This window comes from Phyllobates terribilis, unplaced genomic scaffold, assembly GCF_046119375.1.
Source record: "Phyllobates terribilis strain yellow unplaced genomic scaffold, ASM4611937v1 Scaffold_1__5_contigs__length_1240528914, whole genome shotgun sequence".
Classification (NCBI taxonomy): domain Eukaryota; kingdom Metazoa; phylum Chordata; class Amphibia; order Anura; family Dendrobatidae; genus Phyllobates; species Phyllobates terribilis.
In genome coordinates, this window is record NW_027362761.1 from 34,415,571 (window position 1) to 34,439,757 (window position 24,187).

General features: G+C 46.4%; 1 protein-coding gene across 3 annotated transcripts in view; it reads left to right on the forward strand.

The window, feature by feature from the left end:
* Positions 1-15,718: 15,718 nt before the first annotated feature.
* Positions 15,719-24,187, forward strand: part of LOC141181475 (mucosal addressin cell adhesion molecule 1-like) — a 28,464-nt gene continuing 19,995 nt past the window's right edge. For 2 of the 3 annotated variants that reach the window (XM_073660717.1, XM_073660718.1), the window contains exons 1-4: positions 15,719-15,907; positions 18,035-18,301; positions 20,133-20,423; positions 22,901-23,164. In XM_073660717.1, coding sequence (XP_073516818.1) covers positions 15,853-15,907; positions 18,035-18,301; positions 20,133-20,423; positions 22,901-23,164 — 877 coding nt within the window. In that variant the 5' untranslated portion in view covers positions 15,719-15,852. The remainder of the gene's footprint in view (positions 15,908-18,034; positions 18,302-20,132; positions 20,424-22,900; positions 23,165-24,187) is intronic. The other variant, XM_073660719.1, reaches the window with a different exon arrangement.

A 24,187-nucleotide genomic window follows, 5' to 3' on the forward strand; every position in this document is an offset into this window, starting at 1 on the left:
TGACCCACCGTGTTTATCCGCAAAGTGTTTGGATAAGTGTTTGGATAAAGGGTGATCTAAAAATTTGTTCCTGATGTTACGAAGATGTTCGTATATTCTGATAGTCAAGGGGCGTATAGTGCAGCCTATATATAGTTTATTACATCGGCATCTTAGGCCGCAAATAACGCCCCTTGTAGTGCAAGTAATAAAGTTCATAATAGTATGTTTGGCACTCCCATTTTGAATAGTTTTTTGTTTTTTAGTGTGGAGTGTTTTATAAACAGAACATTTGCCGCAAAGGAAAAAAAAGCTATTTCTGCGGTGGGGATAAGGGGTATTTGGGCTTTAGTTGCAGGATTTTTTTACAGACGGGGCAATCATGTTTCCCAGATTGTTTGCTTTCTTGAAGGTAAATCTAGGATGTTGTGGGATTTTATCACCTATGATTTTATCCTCCTTTAGGAGGTGCCGGTGTTTTTTAACTATTTTCCTTAGAATGTTAGTATTAGAATTGTACGGGGTAATAATGGGAATGTCAAGGTGATCATGAACAGCGATTTGCTGGGGTTTGTCTTCCAGGAGGTAACATCTGGATATTTCTCTTATATTGTCTCTAGCATGTTTTAGCATTTCAGTTTCTTAGCCTTTAGCTAGAATTTTTTTTGTAAGGGTATCTGCTTCCAACTCAAAATCAGTAAGTTTGGAGCAGTTTCGGTGAACCCTCATAAATTGCCCTCTTGGTATGTTTAAAAGCCAGCTTGGTAAATGACAACTCGGTACATTAATATAGCTATTAGAGTCTGTAGGTTTGTGATAGGAACGTGTACTGTATAGATTTTACGATCCTGTATATAAATAGTAAGATCCAGAAAGTTAACTTGTTGGGTACTAGTAGTGGTGGAGAATTCTAAGTGAAAGTCATTTTTATTAATATCTATTATGAATTCATTGAGTGAGGTTTGGTCGCCGGACCATATAAATAGTATGTTATCAAAGAAACGTTGCCAGAGGACCAGGTTCGCGCGTAGTCCCCCCTCTGTATAGATATTTGATTCTTCCCATCTTCCTACATATAAATTAGCATAACCAGGAGCGAACCTGATCCCCATGGCCGTACCCCACTGCTGGGTGTAGTAGTTCTTCTCGTATTTGAAATAATTATGTGTTAAAATAAAACTCATACAATCTCTGAGGAAGGTGATTTGTTCAGTAGGCATGGCGTTATGCTTATTCAAAAAGTAGGTGGCAGCATCGCATCCCTTATCATGTTGAATCACTGTATATAGCGAGGTAATGTCTAACGTCCCTAAGATGTAGTTGTCTTGCCAGGTAGTGTGGTTAAGTAATTGAAGGACATGTTTAGTGTCCTTGAGGTAGGCCGGGAGGAGTGGGACCACATCATGTAGGTGGGTATCTACAAATCTGGAGAGGTTAGAGGTTAGACATTCGATACCAGAAATGATGGGTCTCCCGGGTGGATTTTGAAGGTTTTTATGAATCTTTGGAAGATAGTAAAAAATGGCCAACCTGGGGTGAGGAATGTTAATATAGTCAAACTCGTTCTTATTGAGAAAACCAGCCTCCAGACCTTTTTTGGTGAGGGTATTTAACTCTTGTACATATATTTGTGTAGGGACTTTCAGCATTAGTTTGTAAGTACGTTGGTCATTCAGCAGTCTATTTGCTTCAGTTTGGTATTGTGCCAAGTCCAATAGAACTATGCCTCCACCTTTGTCTGCTGGGCGTATGACCGAATTATGGTCCGCTTGGAGTTGTTTAATGGCTTTGCGTTCATGGGTGGAGAGGCTTTGTTTAAATTTAGTGCATTTCTTTTCACTGATACTGCGGATGTCCTTAATAACATTGTTTTGAAAGCTGTGGAAAGAAGCTGAGTATTCGTTAGTGGGATGGAAGTTGGATTTGGTTTTGAGGCTCGTGTGGGAATACATCCTTATGGAGAGATTGGATTCATCTTGGGTGATATTGGATGGTCATTTCTTAAGAAAATGTTTTCTTCAAGGCTAAGTTTCTAATGATTTTTTTTTATTCCAATGAAAGCTTGGAATTTATCGAATTTAGTAGAGGGGGTAAATTTTAGACCTTTATTGAGTAGTTGTAGTTCATTTGGTTCAAGAATATGTTGGCTTATGGTAAAAATGTATTCAGTTGTAGTAATTACCTCTTTTGGTTGTTTCTTTTTCTTTTGGGTGAGTTTCCCTCCTCTGCATCCCCTCTTATGTTTTTTCTTTGTGCCAAGTGAAAAAAGTTTGAGTTACTGTTTTTTTTCCTTATTTGAGGGCGATTAGGGTAATTATCTGGCTGTGTTGACTCGTTATTTGTCGGGTGTACTGGTTCATGAGTAAGGTTGGTAGATGGCATTTGGGGATTACTGGGAGCAGAGGGGGATTCATTTATGGTGTTCAATGGTTCAAATCTATTTTGTGTGGTGACAGGTGTATCAGGGGACTGGTTAAGTGAATGCCTCTGAGGGTGCACCTGGGGATTGATGCGTCTATTTACAGAAGTACGGGTAGTGGGACCCTGTGGGGTTGTAAGTTCCATCTCTGAGCTGGGGTGGATGGAAAATATATCGTCCGACATTGGGGTAGTCGGTGGGCTTCCTGTTATTTCGTCCACTATTTCAAAAATGGCTCCATTGTGTATATAATTTTGGGAAGCATTTTCAGGGATAGTGTCACGACCAAATTTGTGTCGTTTTCTTTCCATTATTTCTTTCTCTTTGGAATGGATCCTGTATTTAATACTCTTTGATAAATTGATGATTTCTGGGTGGTCTTTCATTGGTTTAATATCATTGTAAAGCTTTAGGATCTTGGCTTGGCTTTCTAGGAGTTGTTGTTTTCTTTTTTTCTATAATAAATGTGACAGCTTGTTTTGAAAATGATTTCAGCATCTGGTCCCATTCTTGAAGTGTAGTGGGATCCCCGATATCACCAGATAGGGGTTTTGATATAGTCAAGCCGGCTGGAATGCAGTCGTAGGCTAGGTAGCGTTCTAAAGTAGCCACCTCCCAGAGGTCCCTCATTTCTTTAATTAACAGTTGTTCTAGTAATTTCAGGGCCTATTTTGTGTTATTGATATTTTCAGAGTTATGTCTGGGGGGTGGCTGTTGGTGAGATAGGTTAAAAATTTTTTTGATGTTAAGGATACGGTCCTTTCTGTCTGACCACAGGTCACTCATGATGAAACAGCGGACCTACAGTACTAAGCTGCCTCTAAGGTGGTCTGGAGGGAGAAGAATGTAAATAGAAAAACAGTGGCGCTGGTCGGTCTGCCTGAAGGGTCCTGCAGCAAGTAGGACACACAAACCACGGTATGTCAAGGGTTAAAAGATTAGATTAAAATTAACTAGCGCTGGACCCAGGCGTAAAATAAATATGAGATGGAGTGAAAGGTATAAAATAAAATTCTTTATTGATGAAACTGATTAAAACCTGATTGTTAAATAAAGTAAAACGGGAGTAATTTATATTAGGTATAGGGTTTAGTAGTAGTGGTAAAAGGCTGGTGGTCCTCTGTGGATATTCTCAAAGCGGATCCACTAAGAATTGGCTTCTAGATCAGGGTGATGAGCAAGTATGTTTTGCTAACCCTTTCGCCGAGTGTACTCAGGCGAGCACCGAGTATTTATAGCGTGCTTGGTGATATGTTTGAATCACTCCAGTGTGCATGATTTGCGACTTTTTGACAGCTTTAATACATGTGAGGAATGTGTAAGAAATATATGTATCAAAGCTGTCAAAAAGTCGCAAATCATGCACACGGGAGCGATTCAAACATATCACCGAGCAGCTGTAATTACTCGGTGCTCGCCCGAGCATACTCGGCGAAAGGGTTAACAAAACATACTCGCTCATCACTACTATTTACTTCTTTTGTGTAGCTATATTATATGTGTACTGGTCACTTAAAAACTGGTCACCTCACGACGTGAGGTGCTGGAATGTGATATGGGAGAAATGTGGGTGATAGAGGCAAGGTCCGAAGTCTATACTGTGGGGAAAAGAGAGCAGTGATACTCACAAGAACATTGAGTCAATACACAGAGTCGGCGTGTAGCGGGTCACAATGATTCCTGCGGTATGCAGCTGACGGCAGACCGCAGCAGAAGTAGCGGTGAAGATGGCGGAAGGATGTCTGCAGCTTCGGTCCCAGAGTGGCGTGTGCCAGGTAGTAAGAAAGTGCACCGCTGCGTTGCACCGATTGAGGGTTTGTACTTACAGGTCTGTACTTGCAGGTCCGGACATGTTTTTAACAATACCAGTTAGAATTCATCACTCTGAAGAACACTTTTCCACTGCTGCAGAGACCAGTAGCTGTGTGTATTACACCACTCCATCCAATGCTTAGCATTGTGCTTGAAGATGAAAGGCTTGGATGTGACGCGCCCCCGGGGCAATGGGGTACTCGGCAGCCGGGCCTATGGATACTGCGGAGGGGGGTATGTCTCAGTGGCTGGCCCGGTCCGTGGACCAGTACCTTTTGTAGAGGACATCAGGTATGATGGTTACCTGTGAGCCGGTGTCCAGTAATGCAGGTGTTGCTATACCGTCCAGCACGATGGACAGGAAAGGCCTTCCTCCTACAAACCGATGGTACCAGCTTGATGGGCCTGGTTGATTTACTCCTGCCCTCGGCCCCAGGGTTTGCCCGTTTAAAGGACAGTTCCGCGCTGTGTGGCCTGCTTTTGGGGAACGGTAGCAGATGAAGTCTCCTGAAGGGTGACGTTGGTCGTTGGTCCTCCCACATGGTGGCGTTGTCCTCCTCTGGGGTGGCGTTGTCTTCCTTCTTCTCCTCATCCAGGGACATCCTCAGGGCTGTTGGCGAGTAGGATCCTTCCTTCCGGCTCGGGCTACGCCTGTAGCTGCAGGGTGCTCAGGACAATGGCCAGGGTATTACTCAGCTGATGCACTTCAGAGCGCAGGTTGTCAAGCTCGCTAGGGGGCACTGTTTGCATCTTTGTTTCAGCCGTCAATGAAGGAGCAGTGGGTGCTGCGGCCACTGGGGTGGCCCCACCCTGGTAACGCTGGATAGCAGTCCCTGATGTTTCCAGGGGCTGTAGACCCTTAATAGCCATGTCTTTCAGGGTGTCAAAGGTGGCATTTGGATGATCTAAAGCCCACCACCGTACAGCTCTGCTCTCCTCCTGGGACCTCAACCCACGGATGAACTGTTCCGTCAGCATTTTATTCTCATCTTGTATGCTGGCTGGACTAACCTGTTTCAGGGCCCGCAGGGCTTCCTGTAAGTGCCAGGCGTAGTCCCGGATACTGTCCTCAGGTTTCTGGGTACAGTGGTAGAACCTCATCCGGAGATCTGTCTCAGTGCGGTTTTCAAACACAGTTTGCAGTCTCTTAAAGATAATGGATACTGATTCCTGGTCTGCGGCTGGCCAGGTTTCAACTTCCCGCTCTGCGGCACCAGTCAATTGTCCCAGCACAACAGCGGCTCTATGCTTACCAGTCATAGAATACATGTCCAGTACGCCGCATATTTTTCTCTTGAACCCAGACAGGGTGTCTGGTTTGCCATCATTTTGGGGAAGCCATTTCGCTCCAGGAATGTACGGCAGGGCCATGGGTATGAACGGAGTCACGACCCCTGTTGGTGGGGTGGCCGCTCTGGCCTGTGCAGCGCTGGGCTCAAGTTGAGCATCAGGAGCGTTAACCGGTGCTCCGGCGGCTTGCTGGTCGTCGGCCATGGTTGCACCCCCCTAGTGAACAGTAGCCTACCTCCTGCTTCTGTAATCGGGTAGGCTGCAGCTCCGCAGACGACGGTCTCCTTCCAGGACCTGACGCTTCCTGGTGCTGCGTCAGAGCGCGAGGCGGGGCTTGAGCTTCGCGCGCTTTCAGCGGTCACGCCTCTCCGATTCCCGCGGTTGCGCCCCTCTTCTTCCCGCGCGGCGACTCGAAAATGGCGGACAATGGCGGGAAACAGCGGCAATTGGCGGGAAAATTTCACCACGGTATGCGACACAGTTCTTTAGGTGCACAGTATCCGGTGGCAACGGGCACGGAATTCTGTTCGTGACGCCAGAAGTTGCCGCGCACCCGGGGCAATGGGGTACTCGGCAGCCGGGCCTATGGATGCTGGGGGGGTATGTCACAGTGGCTGGCCCGGTCCGTGGCCCAGGGCGGTCAACCAAAAAGGGGATTGTAACTTGGATAAAAATAAATAAATAGTTCGTGACGCCACCTGTGGTACCTGGTAAGGTTTACCAGCGCTGCTGCAGACCTCCGGAGGGTGATGGGATGGCAGCTGAGGTGTTTCTGCTCCCCACAGGTGGAGCGGGCCCCCGGGGCAGTGTGGAGTTTGGTGGGTTGTGATGCTGGGACTTGTAGTGCAGGCGGGATGGCGCAGCAGGAGTAATTGATAGAGACAGGGGATTCACTTCAATACCTTTACTGATGCAGATGTCAGGTACGGTCCAGGGTACTCAGTAGGATGGGTGCACTTCAGGACTTCTCCCCAGTGAGCGGGTATAAGGCCTCCTGGTCCGTGTCTGCCTCTCTGTATGTGTGGTACCCCAGGGGTCCGGTTGCCACAGTGGCATTGACTCCCTCAAAAGAGGTAATGCCATGCCTGGAAGCAAGCAGGGATCCCCTAGTCAGGGGTACTAAACATTCAACATTTTCCTGGCTCCAGACCTGCAATGGGAGACCCTCCCCTTGGCAACTGGGATCTGGGGGCGGGGTTAGTGAGTCTTAGTGTGAAGAGTTGAAGAGAGGACGTCGAGGAGAGAGGAGCTGGGGACTGGAGCTGCGCGGCAGCTCACCCCAGAAGGAGCAAACAACGAAGAACCGGACACCGGAGTCCGAGACTGTGGGGCGCCGAAAGGCCCAGCAGTAGAAACCGGAGGGCAGGAGACGGCAGGTCTCCTGGCCCCATCAGACGCCCGGAGGCTCAGCAGCACCGCAGGGTCCAGCACCGCCACGAGGGAGCGACGCAACAGCAAGGCTCGAGCTGCCTGCCATACGGGTGAGCACAGAAGCGCCGCACTCAGGGACGAGGGCCACCGCACCACTACAAGTAGCAGGGCCAAAGAGTTTAGTGGAAACGGAAGGCCTCCAACTTCACCTGGCAAGGAGGATTCTTTACTTGCTTCCAGGCTGCCCGGACTTCCACTTCTAGCCAGTACCCTAGTCCCGGCTTGTCTAATCAGCACCAGTAAAGACCCTGGGACTGCACTTCCTTGTCTCTGTTTCTTGCTGCGCCATCAACCCCTGCACTACAACGCCCAGCACAACCTGCAATATCCACACTGCCCTGGAGCTAGCTCTTCCTGTGGAGAGCTACACCATCCCTGCTGCAGTAACATCAGCTTCAGAGGACTGCTCCGCAGCGGCGGCTCCCTTTGGCCGCATTCCACAGGTGGCGTCACAAACTCTATAAAAACACTATAAATCCCCTATCCATAACTCCTTTTATTGACCGCCCTGGGTCACGGACCGGGTCACCGCCACTGTGACATCCCCCAGCATCGACCGGCCCGGCACCGGGTACCCCACGGCCCAGGGGGCGGGTCATATGCTCCTGGTCAGCCTGCAACTGGGCCTAGCTTATGTGTCGTGCTGTTCCTTCACCTGTCGCTCGGTAGAAGGACCTTACGCTGGCAACCCCTATCCCTGGTAACGCTGGGGCCTTCGTGGTTCCTGGTCCTGTAATGGGTTTAGCTTCAGGTCTGCCAGGGACTTGTAGTCCTCCTCGAATGCCGGTGGTCCCTACTGGGTATAAAGGGACCCTGTAGGCGCGGACCCGGTGTCCGGTTTGTATATCGGGGTGAGTCTATGATGCTCCTCTGCCCACTCAACTCCTCTCTCCCTTCTCCTCTTGCCTTCGGCCACACTTGGGGCCCTCAGAACTCAGCAGCAGACGTGCAGCATCTTCGCTGCTCTCAGCGTCAGCACACTCTCTGAACTACTCACTAAACACTGAACTGCCTGGCTCCACCCTCCATATATATATCCCTAACGGGCTCCCTCTGGTGGTGTGAGGTGGAAGGGTGGAGGTGTTTGTATGTAATGAGGGCCTCTTGTGGAGAACTCCGTCCATGCACCCTTGGTCCTGTGGTACCTGTGCACAGCAAGGTGCCACATTCCCCCCTAGTACAATTCAGTACTCCTGGACTGAAGCATTTTTTTTTCAAAACATGTAACAACAATAATAATAATTATAACATTAATAAAGTTACAGTAAGTCCCGTAACCAGGTGTCCATTTCACCGATGAAAGTGTAACAGGGAGAAACATGAGGGACCCGCCTGAAAACCCTCAACGTAGGCCCTGGGCGTGGCTACAGGGTATAAGTGATCCAGGTGCTGGACCATGTCTTTGGCCACACCAAACGGGTTTTTGTTCTGTGGTCATTTATAGGGCAATTTGATAAATGCAAACTATATACAAGAACAGTTTTTGACTGCTCACAGTCCTCAGCCTACAAGTCTTTGTACCCTGATGGGTAACTAAATGCACACATATTATTAACAGTTTATACAATAAATAATAGGCAATACCCAACTGGGTAACTATTTACAATTTAGGCACTTCATGCTTATTCCCTTAACCTGGCAGGGATTTGTCCTTGTGTGCTGCGTGTGGACCTTCGTAGCACTGGGGTGTCACTAGTGTCTGTGCGTACCCTTTCTGTTAATCTAGCAGGTGTACGTGCTGGTAGATTATAGAACTGCCTTAATCTCTCTGTGGGACTGGCAAGTACACTGTCCACTGGGCCTTCAGGCTCCGTCTCAATGGGTGATCCTCCTCTTACTGGGGACTCTTCCTGGTCCTGAGCAGGTTCTTCTAGGGCGCTCACAGGTTCTTCTTGTGGCTGATAGAAGTGTATTACGGGTATAATCACTGCTCCATCAAGTTGAGGCCAGTCCGCAGGGAAATCTCCTAGAACTGTGTGAAGCACGTCTTCCTTAGGTCCTTCCGGTGCTGTAGGAGGCACTTCTTCTTCCGTTGTCTTCAGTAGACTTGGGCACACTTTCAGATGGTCTCTTGAGACTGTTGCAGTTGTTTTACCTCCATCTTTGCTAATCAGGCAGGTTTTACTGTTGTCAAATTTGAAGTTCAGCACTGTGTAGGGCTCTCTTTCCCACTGGTCATCGAGCTTGTGACTTCTCTTCCACCTTAGCACTATCTCTCCAGGTGCCAAGGGTTCTGCTGATGCATGTTTATTGTACTGTTCTTCCTGTCTCTCCCTTACTCTGTTCAGACTGTCTTCGACACAGGCCTGTACTCTCCTGTACTGCTCTTGCCGATTTGTATCCCAGTCTTCAGTGGACATATCTGCTTCCGGTTCTACCACTCCGAGTTCCAGGTCCATGGGCAACTTTCCGGGTCTTGCTCTCATGAGGTACGCTGGGATACAATTTGTAGAACTCACAGGTATGTGATTGTACAGATCTACCAGGTCAGGTAGTTTGTCTGGCCACTGGTTTCTTTCTTCCAAGGGTAAGGTTTTCAGCAGGTCTATGACGATGTTGTTCATTTTCTCACACAAACCATTGGTCTGAGGGTGGTACGGCGTAGTCCGGATCTTCTTGCACCCATATAGATGACAGAATTCTTTAAACAGCTCAGCTTCAAAGGCGGGGCCTTGATCCGTCGGCACTTTGTCCGGGTATCCATGGGGCCTGCAGAAGTATGCTTGGAACGTTCTTGCTGCAGTTTCTGCTGTCAGATCCTTGACAGGGGCTACCACCAGGAACCGGGAATAATGATCCACCATGGTCAGTGCATAGGAATAGCCTGACCTGCTGGGTGACAGCTTGACGTGATCCAGAGCAAAAATCTCCTGGGGCTGGGGGCTGGGTTGTTTTGATGGACTGCAAGGGTGCTTTCTGGCTGCCGTAGTATTTCCTTCTGAGGCTACAGGACCCACAATTCCGGCACCACCTTTCTATGGTACTCCGCATTCCAGACCAATAGAACCGGTCCTTCAGCAGGGTTTCCAGCTTCTTCCAGCCCAAGTGACCTGCTTGATTGTGGTAGGCCAGCAACACTATCTGGATATCCGTTCTGGGTACAACAATCTGCCACATCATTTCATGGGTCGACATATCATCTGCACAGCTTCTCTCTGTAGATGAACAGCCGGCTTCTTTCATTCCACAGTTGCTTGGCTTGTGGAGGAGCATCCTTCTCCAGGTGGGAACCTTCCTGGGTGATCAGTCTTTTGATAAGGCTGACAACTGGGTCACTGTCCTGGGTCTCCTTCCAACTGTGGTGGGGTAGAGGATTCAGCGTCCTTCCCTGACGTGTTCTGGCGACGTGTTGCTCATGGACCACTCCGCTTCGGTGGAAAGCAGGTAATTCAACTTCCTCTAAATCATCCACTTCATCCTCGGTGTCTGACTGGTGAGGCATCCTTGACAGGGCATCAGCATTGGTGTTCTTGTGACCTGCCCGGTACTTGATGGTGAACTGATAATTTGACAGTCTGGCCACCCAACGCTGTTCCATGGCTCCCAACCTGGCTGTCTCCAGGTGTGTCAAGGGATTGTTGTCAGTAAAAGCTGTAAACTTAGTTGAGGCTAGGTAATGCTTGAACCTTTCAGTGATAGCCCAGACAAAGGCCAGGAACTCCAGCTTGAAGGAACTGTAGTTCTCCGGGTTCTTCTCGATAGGGCGTAGCTTCCTGCTGGTATACGCAATTACCTTCTCTCTTCCATTCTGCTTCTGGGACAACACAGCTCCCAGTCCCTCATTGCTGGCATCGGTGTACAGCAGGAAAGGCTGGCTGTAGTCAGGGTAAGCCAGGATTTCTTCACCAGTCAGGATTTCCTTCATTACTGCAAAGGATTCGGCCTTTTCTTTGCCCTACTGGAATGGGGGACTCTTTCCTCTTTTGGACTGTCCTACCAGGAGGTCTTGTAGAGGTGCTACCTTTTTGGTATAGTCCTTTATGAACCTCTATAGTACCCGACCAGTCCCAGGAATTGCCACACCTCTTTGATGCTTCTCGGTTCAGGCCACTTCTGGATGGCAGTGACCTTCTCCGGGTCTGGTGCTACTCCCCCCGAGCTGACTACGTGCCCCAGGTACTGAACCTTCTGCTTGAGCAAGTGGCATTTAGAAGGCTTTAGTTTCATCCCATACCAGGACAATGCTTCAAATACCTCCGCCAGGTGCTTCAGATGGTCCTCATATGTCCTCGAGTACACGATAACGTCATCCAGGTACAGCAGCACTGTCTCGAAGTTCCGATGTCCCAAGCAACACTCCATCAGCCTCTGGAACGTTCCGGGTGCATTGCAGAGTCCAAACGGCATACTGTTGAACTCGCACAGTTCCATCGGGGTGGTGAAGGCTATCTTCTCCCGGTCTTCCTCAGCAACAGAGACTTGCCAGTACCCCCTAGTGAGATCCAATGTAGAGAAGTAATTGGCAGATTTTAATGCAGCCAGGGATTCCTCAATACGAGGCAAAGGGTATGCATCTTTATGTGTTATTCGATTAATTTGTCTATAATCTATGCTACCGAACTTCTTTCTGACCAGGACCAGGGGAGCTGCCCAGGGGCTACAGCTATCCCTTACTACCCCTGCCTTTTTCATGTCATGCAACATTTCCTTGGATTTTTGGTAATGTGCTGGTGGTACGGGTCTGTAACGCTCCTTAATGGGTGGATGGTTACCGGTGGGTATGTGGTGTTGTACCCCTTTAACCCTTCCAAAGTCAAGTGGGTGTTTACTAAACACTTGTTCATATTCCTGAACCACTCTGTAAACACCGTGTTTTTGATGGACAGGAGTGGCGTCAGTCCCGACATGGAGCTGTTGACACCAATCCTCCAGCTGAGTTTCGGAGTCATTGTCCTCCACTGTATCTGGTGGGGTCAAGGATTCCACTGTGTGTATGGCATCATCATTCACAGTATACAATCTGGCAACAGTGGCATATCTTGGTAATTTAACTTCCTCCTCTCCACAATTTAGGAGATGTATCGGTACCCTCCCATTGCGTATATCAACTACCCCTCTAGCAGTTAAGAGTGTAGGTCTGTGCTCTGAGCTAATGGACTCCACTACCGCCTGGTAGTTCTGTCCCTTGAGACCTATTGCTGCCCTACACCAAATCAGCATCTCACTCATTGGGGGAATCACAATGGGTATCGGGTCTGTCACCCATACATTACCAATCTCACCACCTGTTAGCTTTACCTGTTGCTGGTACAGGAGGGCTCGAATCTCTCTCTGGAGCACCTTCCTCTGCCTGGTTTGGCAGTGTCAGCAATCTGTTGGAGTAAAAACAACACTTCTCCCAAACAGTTACCAACAATATTTGTACCAAGTATCATATACGGATTGGTATCACCAGGGTTAGATTCTATAACAATTAGTCCTTGGTCCTTTAGTTCCACTCTCCCCGCCTTCACTGTCACGTCCTTAACCCCTACTAGGTTAAGAGGAAGGCCGTTAGAGGCATACACAGAGAGGTTCGGGGCTGGCAGATGGAGTTCATCTATGGACCAGTACCTTTTGTAGAGGACATCAGGTATGATGGTTACCTGTGAGCCGGTGCAGTAATGCAGGTGTCGCTATACCGTCCAGCACGATGGACTGGAAAGGCCTTCCTCCTACAAACCGATGGTACCAGCTTGATGGGCCTGGTTGATTTACTCCTGGGTGTCGGCCCTCGGCCCCAGGGTTTACCCATTTAAAGGACAGTTCCGCGCTGTGTGGCCTGCTTTTTGGGAACGGTAGCAGATGAAGTCTCCTGAAGGGCGACTTTCGTCGTTGGTCCTCCCACGTGGTGGCGTTGTCCTCCTCCGGGGTGGCGTTGTCTTCCTTCTTCTCCTCATCCAGGGGACATCCTCAGGGCTGTCGGCGAGTAGGATCCTTCCTTCCGGCTCGGGCTCCGCCTGTAGCTGCAGGGTGCTCAGGACAGTGGCCAGGGTTTTACTCAGCTGACGCACTTCAGAGCGCAGGTTGTCCAGCTCGCTAGGGGGCACTGTTTGCATCTTTGTTTCAGCCGTCAATGAAGGAGCAGTGGGTGCTGCGGCCACTGGGGTGGCCCCACCCTGGTAGCGCTGGATAGCAGTGCCTGATGTTTCCAGGGGCTGTAGACCCTTAATAACCATGTCTTTCAGGGTGTCAAAGGTGGCATTTGGATGATCTAAAGCCCACCACCGTACAGTTCTGCTCTCCTCCTGGGACCTCAACCCACGGATGAACTGTTCCATCTGCATTTTATTCTCATCTTGTATGCTGGCTGTACTAACCTGTTTCAGGGCCTGCAGGGCTTCCTGTAAGCGCCAGGCGTAGTCCCGGATACTGTCCTCAGGTTTCTGGGTACAGTGGTAGAACCTCATCCGGAGATCTGTCTCAGTGCGATTTTCAAACACAGTTTGCAGTCTCTTAAAGATAATGGATACTGATTCCTGGTCTGCGGCTGGCCAGGTTTCAACTTCCCGCTCTGCGGCACCAGTCAATTGTCCCAGCACAACAGCGGCTCTAAGCTTACCAGTCATAGAATACATGTACAGTACACCGCATATTTTTCTCTTGAACCCAGACAGGGTGCCCAGACAGGGTGTCTGGTTTGCCATCATACTGGGGAAGCCATTTCGCTCCAGGGATATATGGCAGGGCCATGGGTATGAACGGAGTCACGACCCCTGCTGGTGGGGCAGCCGCTCTGGCCTGTGCAGCGCCGGGCGCAAGTTGAGTATCAGGAGCTTTAACCGGTGCTCCGGCGGCTTGCTGGTCATCGGCCATGGTTGCGCCCCCCCTAGTGAACAGTAGTCTACCTCCTGCTTCTGTAATCGGGTAGGCTGCAGCTCCGCAGACGACGGTCTCCTTCCAGGACCTGAAGCTTCCTGGTGCTGCGTCAGAGCGCGAGGCGGGACTTGAGCTTCGTGCGCTTCCAGCGGTCACGCCTCTCCGATTCCCGCGGTTACGCCCCTCTTCTTCCCGCGTGGCGACTCGAAAATGGCGGACAATGGCTGGAAACAGCGGCAATTGGTGGGAAAACTACACCACTGTATGCGACACAGTTCTTTAGGCGCACAGTATCCGGTGGCAACGGGCACAGAATTCTGTTTGTGACGCCAGAAGTTGACGCGCCCCCGGGGCAATGGGGTACTCGGCAGCCGGGCCTATGGATGCTGGGGGGGGGGGTGTCACAGTGGCTGGCCTGGTCCGTGGCCCAGGGCGGTCAACCAAAAAGGGGATTGTAACTTGGATAAAAGTAAATAAATAGTTCGTGACGCCACCTGTGGTACCTGGTAAGGTTTACCAGCGCTGCTGCAGACCTCCATGGGGGTGATGGGATGGCAGCTGAGGTGTTTCTGCTCCCCACAGGTGGAGCGGGCCCCCGGGGCAGTGTGGAGCTTGGTGGGTGGTGATGCTGGGACTTGTAGTGCAGGCGGGATGGCGCAGCAGGAGTAATTGACAGAGACAGGGGATTCGCTTCAATACCTTTACTGGTGCGGATGTCAGGTACGGTCCAGGGTACTCAGTAGGATGGGTGCACTTCAGGACTTCTCCCCAGTGAGCGGGTATAAGGCCTCCTGGTCCGTGTCTGCCTCTCTGTAAGCTCCTGGCCAGCCTGCGACTGGGCCTAGCTTATGTGTCGTGCTGTTCCTTCACCTGTCGCTCGGTAGAAGGACCTTACGCTGGCAACCACTATCCCTGGTAACGCTGGGGCCTTCGTGGCTCCTGGTCCAGTAATGGGTTTAGCTTCAGGTCTGCCAGGGACTTGTAGTCCTCCTCGAATGCCGGTGGTCCCTACTGGGTATAAAGGGACCCTGTAGGCGCGGACCCGGTGTCCGGTTTGTATATCGGGGTGAGCCTATGATGCTCCTCTGCCCCCTCAACTCCTCTCTCCTTTCTCCTCTTGCCTTCGGCCACACTCAGTCCCTCAGATCTCAGCAGAAGACGTGCTGCGTCTTTGCTGCTCTCAGCGTCAGCACGCTCTCTGAACTACTCACTAAACACTGAACTGCCTGGCTCCACCCTCCATATATACATCCCTAACGGGCTTCCTCTGGTGGTGTGAGGTGGAAGGGTGGAGGTGTTTGTATGTAATGAGGGCCTCTTGTGGAGAAGTCCGTCCATGCACCCTTGGTCCTGTGGTACCTGTGCACAGCAGGGTGCCACAGATGCAGCCACTCAGCAGTGGAAACCCATGCCATAGGCATAATCAACTTTTTATATATAAGGTGTCTTAGCACTCAGTGACCCCACGAGGTCTGTCACTTCATGGCTTAGTTTCTGAGGTTCCTTAACGCTTACGCTTTTCAGTAATAGTGCTTACAGTGGACCATAAAATATTTAGGAGGGAAAACATTCCACAAACTGACATATTGTAATGGTGGCATCCTTTTACATTACAACACGCATATTCAGTGAGCCATTTAGTATGACTATGTGGCTAGAGGTTGCATTTTATACTCCTGTGGTTATAGCACTGAATGATTCAATGACTAAGAGGTGTATTCCAATACCTTTATCCATATAGTGTAAGTTTAATAGAAGAATGTAGAACAGTAAACTTTATTTGGAATTTTACAAAAATTAGTTAAAAAATGCAAAAAATATGATTATTTAGTACAGAATGTAATTTCTTGCATGTACAATAAAAGGTATCCAAAAGATTTTTAATAAGTCCTGTACATAACCAAACCCCCTCCTTTTCCAATAATAGCCTCCATAACTGGTATTCCCCCTATAAATTCCTTCATTTTCTCCACCCCTTCATTTTCAATTTCCCTTCATCCCAAAGAGTTCCCGTTATGAGTAAAGTGTCTGAGTTTCTGTGGAAGGATATATATATATTGGCAGCATAAGAACAGAAATTAGACAAAGGAAGGAACTACTCGAGAGAAGTCTGAAGCATAGCCATGGCTCCTTGTTTACTCTGCTGCATTGTCCTGCAACTATTCCTTCTAAGCAATGGTGAGACCAATGACAAATCTTTATTTTTCCCTTCTTTATGTCACATAAATTCAAAAATGTATTTGTTAAAGATCTTATTTCTTATAGGCATTGTTATATTGTTATGGTCTTCCATATGAACAGTTAAATTATTGTGTTAGAAAGGCTTTAACCTGGTCTGTGTCCTGAAAATTTCCTGTTTATTTTACTACATGGGGCTCCATGGCGGCTCAATGTAAAGAAGCGTGCCATCCAAACTATTTATAAACTATTTATAGACATGTCTATGCACAAAGTTGCATACAAGCCTTGAGAACTCAAAGGTAAATGTAGGCAACTTCAATTTGCCCATACCAGCCAAAGAAAACCTTACCAAAACACTCTTATGGTAGTGATAGAACTCAGAGGAATCGGGGAACCACTGACATTATATATAGTGACAAAGTCACTGGCAACGTACTGGAGGGAAGATATGTAGCACTGAGATTGTTAGCGCCAGTAATATAAACATAGGAAAAATGTTCCAGCACACGAAGTGATGAGGGGTTAATCAGCCATGTTTAGTGCTAGGGTGATTAAACACCTGTAGAGAGGGAGGAGATCAGAGAATAAATTCCCAGCCTTGTAGAGCATTTAGTGAGTGGTAGACCGGAGACACAAGCTCTGGAGCTGTATTCCCAAGTGAAGGAAAGCTAAACCTTGGGTTGGTTGTTCCTGAAGCGGGCAGTTAGACGTAGCAACAAGGACTGTGCCATACATTATGTTTTGTTTTTCCTGTTAGGCCGGGAAGGCTGTGTTTGTCTTTGCTAACATTGCCATGGTTTATGCCGTTCCCTTAATAAACCACAACGGAAGATTTAAAGAGAGTGTTCCCATGTCTAACTCTTTGTGCAACCGAGTGAGGCGATCTACCACAGTATATATAGATACATATTTTACTTATTCATAAAAAACACCTTTTCAACTGTATGCAAAAAAAAAAATTGCAAATACAGTTAAATACATGTGCCATTGACTTTCAGTACATAAAAGGATTGTTCTCTAGAATTAATATTTTGGTACATTATATCCAAATGTCCAAGGATACATTAGCAGATTATGACCAAGGTTACATTAGCTACTTCATTTTGCTACTATTTGTGTCTTTTAACCTAATGGAATGAATAAAAGATGAAGTCTTGTATCCTTGGACATTGTTTTTTCGGCTGGGTGGAAGCCCGAGCCAAGTTTGCACAGAGTTCTTGTGGTGCATGGAACTTTTTTAAATATGTTGTGGTGGGTTATGCTTTTTAATACAGTAAATATTAAGACATAAAACTGTCAAACACATGCCAATTTGTCTTATAGAAATGTATTGGTTCATCACATTTTATGTTAGGATTTTTTTCCCAACCAATCCTACTCGTCAGAAGTAGTCCATATGCATGTAAAAAAAAATTAAACAATAAAAAATAAACATTTTTTTTTCTTTGGGCTTCTTACACTTTTATATTTCACCTAATCTATAATTTCCTATTTGTTAATATGGGTTTCCCTCTAAAGGTATGTGCACATGAAGAGGGCGATTCATCAAGACCTCCAATCTTCTCGCTGGGCTTGAGGAGGGAGCCTTTGAGCAGATGCTCCTGATTCATTAAGAGGCTTCATTAAGAGCCTCACCACAAATCTTACCGCTCGTCATGAATTTGATGAGCAGAGGCGAGAATGATGCGAACACACTAAAAGTCGCCTTTTTGTGCAAAAAATGCCTTTTTTCAAAGCTTTTTTTTCTCCATAAATCTACTTCGCATACTGGCCAAATTTTTCAAACAGAAGACAACAGTGTTTTTTCCCTGAAAACTCTTTTGCAGCGTCTTTTTGGTCATTTTTTGCAACTGTTTCTTTTCTAGCTTGTTCTGTATAAAATTTAAAGTAGCTTATAAGAAAGACCAAAGACTGAACATAGGTATAGAAAGCCGTTTTTACAGTGCAATACATATGTTCATTCTTTTTAGTGTTTAGCGCTTTTTCAGGCGGGTTATGGAAAAAGATGGCTTGTGCACATAACCTTAGGAATTAATTAAAAGATGAGAGCTAATAGAAATGTATCTACTACCTGTGTAAATACCTAGTGTATGTGGGTAAAAGTAATCTTCTCTTCTTTTACAGCTCAACACTATTTAACTGTGCATCCTGTGGATCCAGTGGTGTCTGTTGGAGAATCCATACAACTGAACTGCTCTATCAATTGTCCTTTGGGTACCGTAGCTTGGAAAGGGCTTGACATTTTTGTTAATAAGCAATATATTGCTCCTGGGTACAGTGTCCAGACCCTAGAAAATATAAGTATCTCCCTGGATGGCACAAAACACTGTGAAGGGACTTGTCCAGGCCATCGCAAAGCTTACCAGAAATCATTGCAGCTCCATGTATATGGTAAGTGCTATTATGTAATGTATACCAGCACATGCACTATAGAAAGCTTACCTAGATAAACCAAAGAAAAATGGTTCTGCAGAATATCTCACAAATATTTCAAACTTTATTAAATATAAAATTACACAAGAATGTTTTATGAAGATAAAAGCAGAGTAACTCATTGGAGTGCTAACAACATACCATCCAAGACTATACATAGTATATAAACCAGGGGTCCTCAAACTACGGCCCGCGGGCCACGTGCGGCGCACGGAGGATTTTTATCCGGCCCACCGGGCTGTGGGTGGAGGAGAGCAGTGTCAGCGCCCGCCCTTCTCCCCCGCTTGCTCAGGGCCCCGGCAGCCGGACACTTACCTCTCCCCGTGCCTCTGCAGATCCGCTGTCTTCCTGCTCTGCGCTCCCTGTGACGTCTCAGGTCAGAGGGTGCGGTGACGTCTTTACACCGCGCCCTCAAAGTGCCGTCACAGGCAGCGCAGAGCGGGACGACGCTGCCGCGACGCTGGAGTCCGGACCCGAGCAGCGGCAGTAGGTGAGGAGGAGTGAGGTGAGTATTTTTTTTTCTTTTAATGTATGGAGCATTATATGGGGGGGGTGACATCCTGCATGGGGCATTATATTAGGGGTGACATCCTGCATGGGGCATTATATGGGGGGGGTGACATCCTGCATGGGGCATTATATGGGGGAGTGACATGCTGCATGGGGCATTATAAAGAGAGGGGGGTGATATCCTGCATGGGGCATTATATGGGGGGGTGATATCCTGAATGGGGCATTATAACGACAGGGGACTGATATCCTGCATGGGGCATTATATGGGGGGTGACATCCAGCATGGCGCATTATATGGGGGGGTGACATCCTGAACGGGGCATTATAAAGACAGGGGAGTGATATCCTGCATGGGGCATTATATGGGGGGGTGACATCCTGCATGGGGCATTATATGGGGGGTGACATCCTGCATGGGGCATCATAAAGACAGGGGAGTGATATCTTGCATGGGGCATTATATGGTGGGAGAAAGGGACATCCTGCATGGGGCATTATATGGGGGGGTGACATCCTGCATGGGGCATTATAAGGGGGGAACAGCCTGCATGGGGCATTATAAGGGGGGAACAGCCTGCATAGGGCATTATAAGGGGGGAACAGCCTGCCTATTGAGGACCTATGCTGCCTATTGGGGACATTTACCTGCCCACTGAGGACCTATGCTGCCTGTTGGGGACATTTATCTCCCCATTGAGGACCTATGCTGCCTATTGGGGACATTTACCTCCCTATTCAGGACCTATGCTGCCTATTGTGGACATTTACCTGCCTATTGGGGACCTATGCTGCCTATTGAAATACCGGTTGATTTAACTTTACTTTTTCTTCATTTTAAGTATTGTATTTGTTCCTGTATTGTTTTTTTACTTCAAAATAATATATGTGCAGTGTGCATAGTAATTTGTTCATAGTTTTTTTTTTTAATTATATTCCGGCCCTCCAATGGTCTGAGGGACAGTGAACTGGCCCCCTGTTTAAAAAGTTTGAGGACCCCTGATATAAACAGTATGACCATGTACCCATTGCAGTACATTCCCTAGTGGATTGCATATATACCAATTAAAAAATATTAAAAACAAACTTACATAGCAATGAAATGGAGTCCTGTTAGGTGTGTGTCCCTGTGCCCTGAATGTTGCAGATGTTGTAGTGTTACTAAACACATAATATTTAGAGACCTTTCCAAAACACTGTTCTCATGGCAAATTTAAAGGAAATTGGGACCAACCTAAATTAGGAACTTACAGTATATCTATTTTTCTCTGTTTTGCAGCTTTACCAAACACTTTGCTCCTAAGCAGTAGTATGAAAAATGGCATCCATTATCTGAACTGCTCAATGGAGCTGGTGTATCCTCCGCCTGAAATCAGCTGCTACAAAGGATCTAAACTGCTGGATGAGGGCACTGACAATGAGATTCTTGATGGGGACCTATACAATGTAACTTGGAGCTGGGTTGTCCCTGAGGAGGACTGGCTATTAGATACATCCTACCGGTGTGAGGCACAAGTGCATGTGAATGGCCAAGTGTTTAAAAGAGAAGGATCCTTGAACATATCAAAAGGTATAAATACTTAAATAGCTAAGAACACAATGTTTTATTCTTCTTCTTATTGTTATTATTTTTATAGTGCTTGTCTGAAAAGGGCATAGAAAAATATATTTTGTGCTGTTTCGTTTGTTTGTAACACACAGTTTTAGTGTTTCAATTTGAAGCACTATAAAAGTAATTAGTAAAATTATTATTAGTATTTCATATTGTAACATTAGGACTGTGTGTTACAAACAAATGAAACAGCACAAAATATATTTTTTCTAAGCGGTTTTCGTACAAGCCTACAATCTATAGGGTACAGGAAAAACACACAAGGGGTCAGGGAAAGGAGTAAGCAGCTCTAGATATCAGTCGGTAGAAGAGAGGTTGTTGTTGGGTAACGAGTGATTAGGTAAGAAATGTAGGACAGCGCAGAAATGAATTGAGGTTTTCTAGGATACTGTCTTGGATTTTTTCGGATGTTTTCTACAATTTTCGATAGCAGTGAGAGGAGAGAGAGATTGTGCTGCAGAGTTTAGAATAGATTAGAGAAAAAATTCAATAGACGGAAGTGTGTCTAGTTTGGGATCAGAGAGTGCCATTTGGGTGTTTCTATCTACGTAAATGTCTTGATAAATGTAGAAGATTGGGTGTATGAAAAGAGTTGATGAGTTGGTTAAGGCTTATAAAGTGTTGTGGAGAAAAGGAAGATGTAATATCCTGAGTAATGTGGTACACCAACAGAAAGAAGGCATGTAGCAAGTGGTAGCACTGTTTACACCCACAAACAAGTTTTAGCAAAACGTCCACACTTTACAGAACTTCTCTTCCTTGCTTCTCCTTCTGTGCTTTACCACCCTCCTCTTTGCAGAACCTTATTCCTTTATGCAGCACATGTCATTCACACACCAGTTAGAGCGGCAGACAGTAGGAGTCATTCTTGTCAGAGTGAATAAGCTTTTCTCGGATTCAGGGGCGGACATAACATTGGTGCAGCCGCGCAGGGGCCCAGTAGGTAAGGGGGCCCATTTCTATCTCCAAAGCGGGTGGAATTTTACATTACAATGGTATTGGACTGGGAAGGGCCCATGTATTGTTCTGGCACAGGCGCTTTCTTTTAGCTGTGTCCGCCAGTGCTTGGATTGGTAGGCCAAATGCAATAAGAAAACGAAAACCTACATAAGAAGGAAATACCAAAATATATGATTATAACAGTCTACAAATACCAACAATAAGTGAACCCACAAAATGTATTCAAAACCAGGCAATAATGTCAAATAAGTCACTTTATTGATAAAAAAAAATTCGATATTAAAAAGCATATAGAACACAAGTTAAAAAGGGGGTTTGACAAGAGGGGGGAGGATGTGGCATGATGAAAAAATAAATTATAATACATCATCAGTTCAGACACATAAAGTGCACTGTGCATGAAAATTCATAATAATAATAATCTTTTTATTTATATAGCGCCAACATATTCCGCAGCACTTTACAATTCAGACAATTTACAGACATTATGGGCACTGTTCCCATTGGGGCTCACAATCTACATTCCCTATCAGTATGTCTTTGGAGTGTGGGAGGAACTGGAGAACCCGGAGGAAACCTACACAAACACGGGGAGAACATACAAGCACCTTGCCCTTGCAGATGTTGTTGTCCTTGGTGGGATTTGAACCCAGGACCGCAGAGCTGCAAGGCTACAGTGCTAACCACTGAGCCACCATTCCGCCCTCATAAATATATAATAAATAAATATAAAGTATAATGTCCAGTGACAAGAAAAATAATACAATAAACATTTAAATAATTATTGCACAGTGCCGAAACAGTATTAAAGTCTCATCATGGGGAACTGTGGAGTTCCAATGGACCCATAAAAGGGTTAAAGAGTGATACTGACCCAAGAGACACACCACGACCCCCTCACACCACTCCAATGCGCGTTTCGCTTCCGCTTCTTCAGGCGAACATTTGACATTATTGCCTGGTTTTGAATAAATTTTGTTGGTTCATTAACTGCAATAAGAAAGCCATTCTACACTTTTGAAAATGCTTCCAGTTCTTGTCCGGGAGCTAGGGTGGCTCATTTAGTCCTTAACTACATTAATGTTATGAAAGTAAAAAGGTAATCCAGCGCTTACTATAGTTATTTGTCATGTAAAAGGCACACTTTCGTTGAAGAAAGGAATAAGAAAGCATTTGCTGGATGGATATATAGTTCATGTTAGTAATCCTTCCTGGCATTTTCCTTTCTTCATAATGGAGATTGCTCATCTTTCATTTTTCATGGCACAGAATGTGATAATATTCCCCAAAGAGTAGAAACCATTAACACATTCTCCTTAACAAGGAAGTGCATTGGATTTCTATGCTATTAACCCTTTACTGCACATGGAGAGGACGTGATTTCTTCCACTATGTATTTTGCTATATAAATATTATATTGTGCTAGGCAAAGAGAATTGTAGCAGCATTCTCATACAGAATATTTTCATTTATAGACAAGACCACCACTGTAGTCCCAGCTTCTTCCCCCTCTCAAATCACATATATCCTATCACAGAAGCTGGAAGCGTATTACCAGACAACCACCATTACCACTTCTCAAAATCCTGAAACCACGCAAAGGATGCGAAAGAGCTCTACAATAAAAAGTCACACATCAACCATTCCAGGGGAATATACAAAGAATGCAACAATCAATACCATCACCACACAGAGCACACAACCTACGACAAGTGGTCCTACCGAATCTAATAACACGGGTATGTATGCAGACAAAAAACAGTGCTATAAACTTTAAAGGGGTTTACAACCTAAATATATCTGTGACTTACCCACATGATAGGTGATAAATATATAATTGCTGGGGATATGAATGCTGGGACCCCCACTAATCAAGAATTAGGGCCCCAAAGTCCCCTGCTTGAACGAAGCAGTGCTGCACATAAGAGAACTCAGCTCCATTTACTGTCTATGGAATGGAAGGAGATAGTTACATAGTTACATAGTTAGTAAAGCCGAATAAAGACTTGCGTCCATCAAGTTCGACCTGTAAGTTATGTAGTTGGTAAAGTTGATCCAGAGGAGGGCAAAAACCCCAAATGATTTGGCCAATCTTCACCTGAGGAAAAATTCCCTCCCGACTCTGAAACCAGCAGTCAGAATAAATCCCTGTATCAACTTACTATTTTATTCTATTTTTAAGTATATGCTGAAATCTGCCTGGTATCTAGAAATGCATCCAGTCCCCGCTTGAACTGGTTTAGTGAATCCGACATTACCGTCTCCTCACTCAGTGAATTCCATATTTTCACTGCTCTTACTGTAAAGAACCCCTTCCTATGCTGGTGCTGAAACCTTTTCTCTTCCAGTCTTAGTGAATGCCCTCTTGTTACCGTAATATCCCTCCTTTTGAACAAATCCCTGGCGAGGTCTCTATACTGTCCCCTAACATATTTGTACACATTTATTATGTCACCCCTCAACCTTCTTTTTTCCAGGCTCAATAGTCCTAGTTTTGCCAACCTCTCTGGGTATTGCAGTCCCTCCATTCCCCTTATTAATTTTGTTGCCCTCCTTTGTACCTTTTCAAGCTCGTTTATATCCTTTCTATATATTGGGGCCCATAACTGAGCACAGTATTCCAAGTGTGGTCTGACCAGTGCTTTGTACAGTGGAAGAACAATGTTCTCATCCTTTGCAGCTATACCTCTTCTGATACATCCCATTACCCTGTTTGCCCTTACAGCAGCGGCCTGACTTTGGGCACTCCAATTTAGTTTGCT